The sequence below is a fragment of the Thamnophis sirtalis genome, unplaced genomic scaffold (genome assembly GCF_051295495.1).
Source record: "Thamnophis sirtalis isolate CommonGarterSnake01/CBP01778 unplaced genomic scaffold, rThaSir2_p1.2 scaffold_2, whole genome shotgun sequence".
NCBI classification, from domain to species: Eukaryota; Metazoa; Chordata; class Lepidosauria; order Squamata; family Natricidae; genus Thamnophis; species Thamnophis sirtalis.
This window is the reverse complement of record NW_028261382.1, coordinates 113,122,401-113,135,725: the sequence shown is the minus strand read 5'-3', so window position 1 is coordinate 113,135,725 and position 13,325 is coordinate 113,122,401. Positions and strand designations below refer to the sequence as shown.

General features: G+C 42.5%; 1 protein-coding gene across 2 annotated transcripts in view; it reads left to right on the top strand.

Moving 5' to 3' along the window:
• FER1L6 (fer-1 like family member 6) overlaps positions 1 to 13,325 on the top strand; it is a 120,746-nt gene that overhangs the window by 98,887 nt on the left and 8,534 nt on the right. For both annotated transcript variants that reach the window (XM_087706697.1, XM_087706696.1), the window contains exons 33-38: positions 210 to 380; positions 937 to 1,097; positions 2,982 to 3,127; positions 6,034 to 6,122; positions 9,492 to 9,590; positions 10,857 to 11,098. In XM_087706697.1, coding sequence (XP_087562823.1) covers positions 210 to 380; positions 937 to 1,097; positions 2,982 to 3,127; positions 6,034 to 6,122; positions 9,492 to 9,590; positions 10,857 to 11,098 — 908 coding nt within the window. The remainder of the gene's footprint in view (positions 1 to 209; positions 381 to 936; positions 1,098 to 2,981; positions 3,128 to 6,033; positions 6,123 to 9,491; positions 9,591 to 10,856; positions 11,099 to 13,325) is intronic.

The window sequence follows — 13,325 nt, the reverse complement described above, 5'->3', positions numbered from 1 at the left end:
TGTTGGTTGTTTTTAAATTCCCTGTATTTTTTGTTGTAGTTCTTGTGTTTTCCCTTCCTCTCCTTTGGGTTTGTGCGCCACCCTGAGTCCCGCCGGGAATAGGGCGGCATATAAATAAAATGAACCTCAAACCTCGAACCTCAATCATAAATGAATTTGACATTATTATTATTGTTGTTATTATTACTATTTTACTCTTTTTGCATTAGGTCATTTGAAATTCAGGCAACTTTCCCTAAAGAATCCTTGCTTTCAGTCCTGATCTATGACTATGATTTGATTGGTTCAGATGACCTCATTGGAGAAACTAAAATTGATCTGGAAAACCGTTTCTACAGCAGGCACAGGGCTACTTGCGGATTACAAAGCCAATATGAAATGTAAGGTCCCTCCAGGACATTCAGTTCTATAAGGAATGGGGGTGGATAAGGAAATTGAAAAACTTCTAGAGCAGGGGTGTCAAACTCAATTTCATTCAGGGTCGCATCAGGGTTGTGTTTGACCTGAGGGGGGCAGGGGGTGTGTGGCCAGGGGAGCGTGGCCAGATCAACATCACTCCTATCGCTGGCATCGGTGGCAGCCCAAGTGCTCTGCCAGCATTAACAGGCTCCCGAGCTCCATTTTCACTGGCAGAGGGTTGCAGGAAGCCATGGCAGCCAAAAACGGAGCTCGGGAGCCCATTTTCGCTGGCAGAAGCACCGTGGGCTGGTCCCTCGCTGTTTCCAGGCCAGGTCTAAGTACCCCGCAGGCAGGATCTGCCCCCCAGACTTTCAGTTTGACACCCCTGTTCTAGAAGAAACTTGAATTTGCTGAATTGTAGACATTTATGAAAGTTTTGTACAGTTCAGCAAAGCTAATTTTGACCCACGGTTTGAAATGAGCTTCCTTCTCTCATTCCTCCCTCTGCAAAATCCTCTCCTCTCCTTGAATTTTTAGTGAAGGATACAACGCTTGGAGAGATGCCCTCAAGCCAACTGAAATCTTGAGCAGGTTATGCAAAGATAACAAGCTGAATGAGCCGATCATGCAACCTGGAAAGATACAAATAGGGAGCAAGATCTTTACAGGACGGACTGTCTTTCAGGAAGATGAAAATGGTAACTGTGTTGTGCACAGGGTGAATTATTACCAATATCAACAATACCCAGAGAATACCCCGCAGTGCTTTGGCCACTATATAAAAAACATCGGGTGATGCATTATTATTTCATCAGTAACAGTTCATTAATAATAAGTATTGCCAATTAGCTTGCAGAGCTAAGCAATGGTGGCTCATTAAGCAAGGGGGATCTAAAACAGTAGCCCCCAACAGTAGCCACCAGGGATTGGTTCCGTGGAGAGAGAGTTTTTCTACCAAACGATGGGGGTGTAGCTTTCATCCCACGGATGAGGCTTTCCTTGTTTGCATGGCCCAGTTTCTGGCATGAATAGAATAACAGAGTTGGAAGGGACCTTGGAAATCTTCTAGTCCAACCCCCTGCTTAGGCAGGAAACCCTACACCACCTCAGACAAAGGGTTATCCAACATCTTCTTTAAAACGTCCAGTGTTGGAGCATTCATAACTTCTGGAGGCAAATTGTTCCACTGATTGTTTAACTGTCAGGAAATTTCTTCTTAATTCTAAGTTGCTTCTCTCCTTGATTTGTTTCCACCCATTGCTTCTTGTTCTGCCCTCAGGTGCTTTGGAGAATAGGTATGGAGAATGTATGGAGAATATAATAGAGATGCGGTGGCTCAGTGGCTAAGACGCTGAGCTTTTCGCTCAGAAAGGTTGGCAGTTTGGCGGTTTGAATCCTTAGCGCCGTGTGACAGAGTGAGCTCCCATTACTTGTCCCAGATTCTGCCAACCTAGCAGTTTGAAAGCACGTAAAAAATGCAAGTAGAAAATTAGGGACCACTTTGGTGGGAAGGTAACAGCATTCCGTGTGGCTTCGGTGCTTAGCCATGCTGGCCACATGACCACAGAGATGTCTTTGGACAACGCTGGCTCTTCGACTTTGAAATGGAGATTAGCACAGCCCCCTAGAGTCGTGAACGACTAGCACATATGTGCGAGGGGAGCCTTTACCTTTACCTTTGTGGAGAATATATACATGTAGCAACCCTATGCCATTCCAACTCCCTGCAGCTTCCTGCCCCCAGCAGATATTTGGTCCCTATTGAGAAAGACTGGGCCAGCCTATCTACAAGACAAAAGGCCTCCAGCTCCAGGGTGATAGGATTAAGACATGACCCTCCAGGACATAATAGGATTGTCTATCAGCAGAACTCACCACATGGCACAAACACCTGGGAACATTAAATCACCCTCCAAGTTTCAACCAAACCCAGTAGCTCAGACAACCCATGACCCCTGCATAGCCCCATTGAAGTCTGACAGCAACCAATAGAATACATGCCCTTGCCACAGGAACAGGAAGCTCAAGGGCAAGGTCCAAGAGAGGGTATAAATAACACTCACTCTCCACTCCATATGCTCAGCTGCCCAGGACCTAAAACCCATGTGGCTCTGTTCACCAATAAACCATCTTTCCCATCAGCCTTCATGTTTCCAGTGTCTTTCTTTCCACTTGGAACGGAACCAGATGGCTATTTTTTCCAACAATTGTTTGTATTGTTCCATGGGGCATTCTCATTCTCAGTATTTGGTCATCTGTCTCTACATTTTTTTTGTGGGGGGGAGACTTCCTAGAAACCAACTCAGCACATAGTGGTTTCATGGACATTTCTGTTAAGTTATTTTGGCAACAATATGGAAAAGGTTTACATCTTCTGAGATGTTTTCTACTTCCTTAATTCCTGGAGTTCTGCATCTTCAGAAGACCAAACTATATTTAGATTCCAGGCTGCCACCAGTTGAGACTTTCTTCATTGTACAATATTGTAATGACCCACTTTGTTAATTGATGCAATGATAATTAAACAGTATATTAACCTTCTAACTCTCCTGTTCGTTTTCACGCTGTCTTTCCTTGTTCAGAGGGGGAGCCAGTAGAATCGTATGAACACCTTGCTTTGAAAGTTTTGCGTTCTTGGAATGAAATTCCAGAGGTTGGATGTAAGTTGGTGCCCGATCACATTGAGACAAGGCCTCTTTATCACAAAGACAAGCCTGGCATGGAACAGGTAAATGCAGCTGCATCTTAGATAGATGGCAAACAATCTTATTATATTACTTCTATCCTAATTTTCAATAGTAGAGAATGTACTGTATGTAACTCAGGATTGAACTCTTGGGTTCTTGGTGTTTTCGGAGTTTGGTTATTTTCCTGCACATGTTCTGTAATCGGGCAAATAGACAATTTGCAGAACGCATCCATGAATGTGACCTGGAAGTCAGAAGAAAGAATGAATAATCCTTAATCTCTTAACACCTAGATAAATTAAACCACAATTACAACTGGGAAATGGTTAAGGTTTAAGGTGAAGCCAAATCCAAAAATGGTAGGGTATTCTCTGGGAATTTGAATTTGAAATTCTGACAAATCAGCCAGCAACAGATACACAGAGATAAACCCCATTTACATCAGAGGTGGTATTCAGCCGGTTCAGACCGGTTCGAGCGAACCGGCAGCGGAAATTTTGAGTAGTTTGGAGAACCGGCAAATACCACATCTGGTTGGCCCCGTCCTTCCACCCCCTTTGTTCCTTGTCCTATATTCCCTTGTTATTTTTAGCTCAACTGATTTGCGCTGACACCAAGGGCGATCTTTGAGTGCTGGGTGCGCAAAGCACACTCTCATAGAACCAGCAGGAAAAGATTTGGAATCCCACCACTGATCTATGCATCATTTATAAGATAAAACCCAAAATCAAGAAAAGAAAAAGCAGCTTGGAGCATTTTCTTCGTCAAAGCAAACATCCAGATAAGCATGAAACTGCACCTGATAAATAATCAGGAAAGAAACGATAGAAGCAAGAAAACAACAAGGAGAAAATTATATTCTAACTAAGACTGGCAAGACAAGCCAGTAGTATATATTACTCCACTGCAGTGGTGGGTTTCAAAAATTGTTCGAACCTACTCTGTGGGTGTGGCCTCCTTTGTGGGAGTGGCTTGCCACCCATGTGACCAAATGGGAGTGGCTTGTCGCCCATGTGACCGGATATGAAGATGCCGACGACACTTGTCAGAACCACCTTAAATTACCTCACACACAGCACTGGCCTGCATAAGAATATGATTTAAACTTGTTTTTTAAAAAGCATCTTTGGTTTGCGTTAAAACAACTTCAACACACGCCATGTTCTGATTGTACCACAAACGCAGTAGTCATCCTTACCTTTCACAGAGGCACTGAGTTTTATAAATATGAGCATGCTAGTGTAGAATAATCATATCCAAGGACCAGTGGTGGGTTTCAAAAATTTTTGGAACCTCTTCTGTAGGTGTGGCCTGCTTTCTGGGCCCACTGGTGGAACCTCTTCTAACCGGTTCGGTAGATTTGATGAACCGGTTCTACCAAATAGGTGCGAACTGGTAGGAACCCACCTCTGCTCCACTGATGATGTTACCTAGCTTGCTAAAGAAATGTCTGCAGGAAAGACGTTTTGTGCTCAGGAAACACAAGAACCCAACATTTCAACTTTCTTTTATGTTAGTTGAAAGTGTTACAGAGTTGGAATATGAACCGTGCTTCCATGATTTGAAGAGATTAATATGTACTAGAGGAAGACTGAGCAAACTTTTCTCCATCAACAGCTGCATTCCTTCAGAGGTAGCTGTCAGAATCGTGCATTAATGATGGTAGACTGAAGCAAAGAAGAGGTCTAGAGTGAAGACCATTAGTCCTCTTTCTGACATCTTTTTCCCCCTTCCTCTATCAAATCCCCCTTTCTTTCTTCTATTCTCTTTCTGGATCCCTCTTCTCGCTGTCTGAAGCAATAGATCACAAGGAAACAGAAAGCTCCGATCACAGGTTGCACTCAATCACTTGCAAGGCTGCTTTGGAAATTAGATCAAGAGACTCATGAAATAAAGGAAGTGCCATAGATTTAGGGCCACAAGCCTTGAGCCTGGCCAGGTGACTCAGTGGCTAAGACACTGAGCTTGTCAACCAGAAATGTCAGCAGCTTGGCAGTTTGAATCCCTAGTATAGGTCTCCTGCATGAGCAGGGGGTTGGACTAGATGACCTCCAAGGTCCCTTCCAATTCTGTTATTGTTACTGTTAAAGACTCCGACAGAGAGGAGGCGCAAAGGCATTTTCTTCCCAGGTCCTTGTTGGGGAGGTGGAGGAAGATGAACTGAATTATTTGACAGGGCTGCATTTGTCAGAAATCCTTGGGCAGAGGGGTTGGACTAGAAGACCTTCAAGGCCCTTTCCAACTCTATTAATCTGTTTTAAAAAAGCAACTTGCCTTCAGAAGTTGTGGGAGTTTCATCACTGGAGGCTTTCAAAAAGAGACTAGAAGAAGACGAACTGAATTATTTGATTGGGCAGCCATGGTCAGAAATGGTGTAGGGCAGTGGTAGTCAACCTGGTCCCTACCGCCCACTAGTGGGCATTTCAGCTTTCATGGTGGGCGGTAGGGGTTTTGTCTGATACTGAAGCACTTTCCTTTTTTTTAATTTAATTGACTTTAAAAAAAAATTCATAGCATTATCTAAAAATGTTCATTAGGTTTTCATAAAATCATCATTATGTGGAACCGGTGGGCAGTTAGAAAATTTTACTACTAACAGAGATACAAGAATGGGCGGTAGATATAAAAAGGTTGATTACCCCTGGTGTAGGGTCTCCTGCTTGAGGGTTGGGATGGGGGGTTGGACTAGATACAAGATCCTTTCCAACTCTGTTAATCTGTTAAAAAAGAACAGCTTCCCTTCAGAAGCGGCGGGAGCTTCATCACTGGAGGCCTTCAAGAAGAGACTGGACTGCCGTCTGTCAGAAATGGTGTAGGGTCTCCTGCTTGGGGGGGTGGGGGGTTGGACTAGATGACCTACAAGGTCCCTTCCAACTCTGTTAATCTGTAATGATTCTATTTCTTATCTTAGAATCTTATTCTCCGTGTTGTGTTTTCTCCTCTCAAGGGTCGTGTGCAGATGTGGGTGGATATATTTCCTAAAGATATGCCTCTTCCCGGCCCTCCTGTTGACATTTCACCTAGAAAGCCCAAAGGGTAATTGATGACGTGCATTTCTTCTTTGCCCTCAAATATACGTTTGCTAATGTCCTGCATCTTTCATAAGGCAGCATTTCTTATTAGGAAAAAAAGTAAAAGCTCCCTCAAGCTGCCCCCCACCCCTTGCAATTACAGTAGCACATCCGTCTAGTGTTTGTGACACAAACAGTTTGCCATTACTACTTTGGAGGATTTTCCATTTTGCTTCCAAATCCTGAGATTTGCTCTCCTGTTCAAGGACAAAACCGACCTTTGCAATTTTAAAGAGCAGACAAGGCTACTTAAGTAGCCCCTTAGCTGGCAGGAAATTCCAGATTTTTTTGACAGGTTTTGAATGTCCTTTTCATTTTAAAAACACCTCCCATTTTCTAATCCTCATTTGCTCTTGCTTGTCCTAAATGGACATTGTTTTGTCTGGCAGAATGGCTCCTGAGTTAAGAGGAGAGATCCTGCTTTCTTTCTAGTGAAATAATCATTGCAAGGTTTTTAGTTTAATAAAAATGCTTCCCAGATCAACATTTTTTGGGGGGTGGGGGCATCATGAGCAGTGATCCCTATTTCAAGTTTGTTTCTGCACTAAGAGGAAACTATCATCTGTCTTTAGCGGTATTATTTTCTATTGCATTGTCTCCAGAATTAATATTTGCTGCTACCTAAGTTAGAGGTGAGGGATGCAGTGGCTCAGTAGCTAAGACGCTGAGTTTGTCGATCAGAAAGGTCGGCAGCTCAGCGGTTCGAATCCCTAGTGCCACGTAACAAGTGAGCTCCCATTACTTGTCCCAGCTTCTCCCAACCTAGCAGTTCGAAAGCACGTAAAAATGCAAGTAGAAAAATAGGGACCACCTTTGGTGGGAAGATAACAGCGTTCCGTGCTCCTTCGGCATTTAGTCATGCCAGCCACATGACCACAGAGAACGTCTTTGGACAGCGCTGGCTCTTCGGCTTTGAAGCAGAGATGAGCACCGCCCCCTAGAGTCAGGAATGACCAGCACATATGCGCAAGGGGAACCTTTACTTTTATAAGTTAAGGCTTTCTGAAAAGAACTTTGCTTATTTCTATATCGGCCCATTTTTGCCATTATAAATAGGCAAACATATCTGCTTAAGTCCTGTAACCTGAAGAAATTTGGCAATTCTTATTTAACATAATTTTAGACAACTAGTGCTATTATCAAATTGACTGTTCAGAAGGGGGTATATGATGAATAGGAATCAGATATAATATCCAAAGAAAATGCGGACATTTAAAAAGTGTTGAGACAAGCTTCCAAAAATAATTTATTAATTAGCAGGTGGGGTAATTTTATAAATATATATATCATGTTTGCTCAGTTTTAACATTGAATTGATTTTTTAAAATGCACACATGAATGAAGAGTTAATGAAGGGCTTTTTAAAAATTCTCATAGCGTATAATTTGTACCAAAGGTTTTAATTTAAATTCGGTTTTTCTAAGAAGCATGATCTATATTTAATAATGCAAAAATATTACAGGAATATGCCTTTAGTTCAGAGAAGCTATGTTGTAGTGTATTTAAGCATTGGATATATCATGTTCAATAAGTAGAGAGCCAGTAGTTTAAGGCAATAGGCTAGAGACTTGAGTCTCTAGCCTATTGCCTGGGAGACTTGAATTCTAATCGTGCTGGAGGAGACATCTCGAAAGAGGGAGTTTTGTTCTCACCATCTTCTGCACATGATGAATGCTCGTGTTTGGGTTTGGTCAAGGCCAACCATCTCTGCATACCAGCTGGATGGGGCCACCTGAAGATTCACCCCACATGACACCCTTGGGGGTTGAAGATTGGACCTTTAGGCCAGGGTTACTGGTGGGAGGGATTTAGGTAAACTTTTGATATGTACAAGTTCGTGCCTTTTTGCCTCAGATCTTGCTTCACTTTCGCTGTTGTCACTTCATAGCCAGTAAAAGTACCTTTTCTCTAAAACAATGGAGTTGGGGTTTCCTTTCTTGGATTTTGAAGGAGGCCCGGCTGACGCCTACCTTAGCCATGAAAGCTAATGCTGAGCTTGTTGATCAGAAAGGTTGGCAGTTCAGCAGTTCGAATCCCTAGCGCTGCCTAATGGAGTGAGCTCCCATTACTTGTCCCAGCTTCTGCCAACCTAGCAGTTTGAAAGCGTGTAAAAAATGCAAGCAGAAAAATTGGAACCACCTTTGGTGGGAAGGTAACAGCGCTCTGTCTGCCTTCACAATTTAGTCATGCCAGCCATATGACCACGGAGATGTAATAATAAACAAAATAATAATAAACAAATGTCTTTGGACAGCGCTGATTCTTTGGCTTTTTAAACAGAGATGAGTACCGGCCCTAGAGCCGGAAACAACTAGCACCCATGTGTGGGGGAACCTTTGCCTTTACCTTTATTTTCTTTGGTGTGAACAAAAAGATGGAGTCCAGATTTTCTCTCTAAATGACACATTTATTCAGCTGAACAAAGGTGGGTCTTCCCATAAGATTGGAAGGACCCCGAATACAGTTCAAAGCATGTATGTATTTATGTATGTATGTATGCATGTATGTATGTATGTATGTATGTATGTATGTATGTATATTCATAGATTTTCACAGATTCTTACATGGGAAAAGACCCAAATACAACAAGACCAGTGTGTGTGTGTGTGTGTGTGTGTGTGTGTGTGTGTGTGTGTGTGTGGCATTTGTGCTGATAAATAAATAAAGGGAGACTAGTATAGATCTATTTCAAGCTATTTAGCTGTCATCAGCTAGCCATAACCATACTGGGAATCGACAACACAAATGTAACAAGGCAACATAAAAAAATGGCTTTCTGCCTGGATGGCTCCCAGAGTGAGCCGATAGACAGAAAAGGGAAGCAGTATGCTCCCTCCCATATTTGGGCATACCAGGGGTTGTGACACAATACATACATACATACATACATACATACATACATACATACATACATACATGTGTGTTTGTGTGTGTGTGTGTGTGTATACATACACACATACACATACTCACATATATACATACACATACATTTCTTACCTTTACTTGGTTACATAAGAACTCGGCATACAGTAGATAAGATACAGAAGTTACAAAAATACTTAGGCATGCATCCTATGGTTTTTGATCAGATGCTCAACTGGCAGAGCTGTGGTTTCTTATGGAATTTTCCGCAACCCCAAAGCCCCATGAAGCCCTGAACTTTATCTCTGTCATTTCAACATAAGAACCTTTTAACCAATCATTAGAATTATCAGGATCCCAATCAACCGTATGACCATAGTTGAGGGGTTATAAATTACCATTCTTCCGGAGTGACTTTATATTCTATTAACATGTGACTTTTCTCAATTTATTTTCTCTCGTTTCTCCTCAGTTACGAACTAAGAGTAATTATCTGGAATACTGAAGATGTCATTCTGGAGGATGAAAATATCTTCACAGGACAAAAATCAAGTGATATCTATGTAAAAGGGTACGTCTAGTTGTACCCTTTTGGGATATATGACTTACAGATCACGTCAATTATTTAACAAGGGGAAAATTAATTTCTGGTCACAGCCATTCATCAATCTGGAGTCCCTGCCAGGTTTGCTGGAAATATGGTGTTTTATAGCATGACAATTAGGTGTTTTACAGCAATAGCTCTTTGAAAATTCAGCTTCCACTTAGAATTCAGAAGGCATAGAACTGATAAGAGTCAGGACCAAAATTCAAAAGTAATAGAGAATTCATATGTTCATAAGTTGAAAGGTAGCTCCCTTTGACTTTTGCTTACCTCTATCCAGACGCATTTATTTATTTTCTTTTGGAAATCTATGGAAGTGATTCTTCCGTTACTTGCTTTCTGGATTTTTTAAAATGTCTATGCCTGAAGTTACAAAGTTAAGTCAACAAAGCAATCACATACTCATTAAAAAGTGCAATTAAAAGTCACTTTAAAAGATTATGGAATCTGGTAGCCCTTTGAGGATTCTAGAAATACTACTTAAAGCCTGGAATGGAGTGGAGTGGAGTGGAGTGGAATGGAATAGCATAGCATAGCATAGCATAGCATAGCATAGCATAGCATAGCATAGCATAGCATAGCATAGCATAGAATAGAATAGAATAGAATAGAATAGAATAACAAAGTTGGAAGGGATCTTGGAGATCATCTAGTCCAACCCTCTGCTCAGGCAGAAAATCCTATACCATATACCTCTGAGCAGGCTTTTGAAAATCTATGCACCCGCCCGCCTGAGCTCCACCTGTGCTTTAAGCCTTTGGCGCTTTTGCACACACGCATGGCATGTTACGGCATCTGTGTGATACTCCGCCGAGCAGCTGGAGCATCATGGAGGCTTGCAGAAGTGTTGCAGGCCAGTACGACGCAGGCACGCGCTGCACGCATCTACGCACATGCCGCGCGCGTCCATATGGGTGACGCCGGGGCTGTTCCAACCGTACCGGTTCGAATGGAATACGGAACCCACCACTGGCCCATGTGGAGGCTCGGGGAGTGGGGGAGAGAAATGGGCCTTCCGGAGGTTCCAGAAGTCCAAAGCTCGTGCAAAGTCAACCAGCAGTAACGCCGGTAGCAACCCACCCCTGCAGTAGAGCGCTTGAAAAAGCTCATGTCAACTCTGACCCCATCCTAAGCATCCTAAGCTACGTTGTTGTGATGCCAATTATCTGACTACTTTGTGGCTTGTAAATTCCCATTTCATTTTTTTTTTCATTCTCCGTACACACATCACAGATGGTTGAAAGGCCTTGAAGAGGATAAACAGGAGACAGATGTCCATTACAACTCCTTGACAGGAGAAGGGAATTTCAACTGGCGTTTTGTGTTTCCATTCCACTACCTCCCGCCTGAAAAACAGATGGTTGTGTGCAAGAGGGAGAACATATTTTCCTTGGAAAAGACAGAACGCAAAATGCCTCCAGTATTGGTCCTCCAAGTGTGGGACTTTGAACGACTTTCTTCTGATGACTTTCTGGGTAAGAAGGGCTGGGGCACTGAATGGGCACAACAGTTACACGTCTCCTACTCTCCAGTTTCCCCAAGGATCCCGGTGATATATGGAAATACCCCCTATCCTCTTCAACGCTCCATCCCTTCCACCTGCCAGCCATTTCTCCTTTGCTCAATAACTGGAAAGTACCATTGCTCTCACATCCTTTCTGAGCTGAAGGAATTATTCCTGTCTCTGAGCAATAGCAATAGCACTTAGACTTATATACCACTTCACAGTGCTTTTACAGCCCTCTCTAAGCAGTTTACAGAGGCAGCCTATTGCCCCCAACTATCTGGGTCCTCATTTTACCAACCTCGGAAGGATGGAAGGCTGAGTCAACCTTGAGACAGGCAGGATTGAACTCCTGGCAGTGGGCAGAGTCGGCCTGCAATGCTACAATCTAACCACTGAGCCAACAGGGCTCTGTAAGGATCTCCTTATCTCAGCAGATAGTTTCCTGAGTGAATATGTCAGGGAAGGTTCTCATCATCCAGATAGACTTGTCTGGACTTTGAGTGCTGCCAACTGGAACTTATTTTCAGAATAACAGAATTCGAAGCAACCCCGGAGGTCTTCTAGTCCAAGTTCCTGCTCAGGCAGGAAACTCTATACCATTCCAGACAAATGGTTGTTTCTTAAAAACATCCAGCATTGGAGCATTCATAACTTTGTTTTGGTTTGAAATGTTTTCCTGCTTATCCAAGTAGCTTTTTTCAGTCTGTATGGGATTCAGCCAGTTTGCACCTTATTCTAGAGAACCGGTTAACTTTCTAAGCACTACAGAGAACCGATTGTTGGAAGAAATCTCCTTTTGTTTTTTCCCCACTTTACAGGGCTAATCCTGTAAGGAAGGCAGGAAGGAAACATTCTAGTGTTGTTTCTAGCCTAATCTTTATTGCCCAGCTTACAGTAACTGCCTCTCCAGTTAACCCTTATTACATTGGAACAGCTAAGGCAAAGCACCCATCGACATGAGTGATGTTGAGTTGGCCACGCCCACATGGTCACATGACCACTGATCCACACCTACCCAGCTGGTCATTAGGGCAGAAAACCATTTGTTAAATTATTTGAATCTCACTACTGGTCTGTTGGAACCCTTATATGTCCTCTAAGGTGGACTATTCCCAGGGTGATTCCAGGATGATTTTATTTCTCATTGAATCTGAATAGGCTTCTCAGATGAGTAGGAAGAGAGTTGTTAAGAATCGTTCCTCCTAAATCCTTCTCTTAGGCGGGTTGTTAAGTGTGACCTCCATGATGAACCTGTAAAGTGGTCTTGATCTTCCTGGGGAACTGATGCAAGAGCAGCATAAAAAACGAGGGATAGGTTGTGTTTGAATCCTCCATCTTTATTGAGAAGCGGATTTTCCATTTTGATAGAAGTGGATTCCTTCACTTCTCTTTCAAACCATCTATCTTCTCTCTCCAAAATAGAATAGAATAGAAGTATTTATTGGCCAAGTGTGATTGGAAAAACAAGGAATTTGTCTTGGCTGCTTAAACTCTCAGCATACATACAAGCTATAAGTGATACATCATGATCATATTCATCATAAAAATACATTCATCATGTATCATAAGATGGAACCCTTAGTGATAGTCATAGTTTACTAAATAAGCAATCAGCATAAATCATACTAGGAAACTAAATAAAGAAGTGTAAATCGTAAAGATATAAGCAACAAAGTTATAGTCCTAAGTAGAAAAGGAGATAGGTAATAGGAAAGATGAAAAGAACAATGATAATACAACCTTACTAAATAGTTTGATAGTGTTGTGGGAAATAGTTGTTTAGCAATAGCAATAGCAATAGCAGTAGACTTATATACCGCTTCATAGGGCTTTCAGCCCTCTCTAAGCGGTTTACAGAGAGTCAGCCTATTGCCCCCAACAATCTGGGTCCTCATTTTACCCACCTCGGAAGGATGGAAGGCTGAGTCAACCCTGAGCCGGTGAGATTTGAACCGCTGAACTGCTGATCTAGCAGTAGCCTGCAGTGCTGCATTTAACCACTGCGCCACCTTGGCCCTTAGCAGAGTGAAGGCATGGGCGGGTGGTGGTGGTAATGTAGACCTTATTGTGCTCAAAAGAATGTCCTTTTTCTTGTCCTTTTATTCCTGAGCCAGGGATGTCAAATAATGGTTAATTTGTGTAAACAGTCAAGAAGTTCAAGGTTTTTTAAAAAAAAAATAATAATCTAGAAAAGT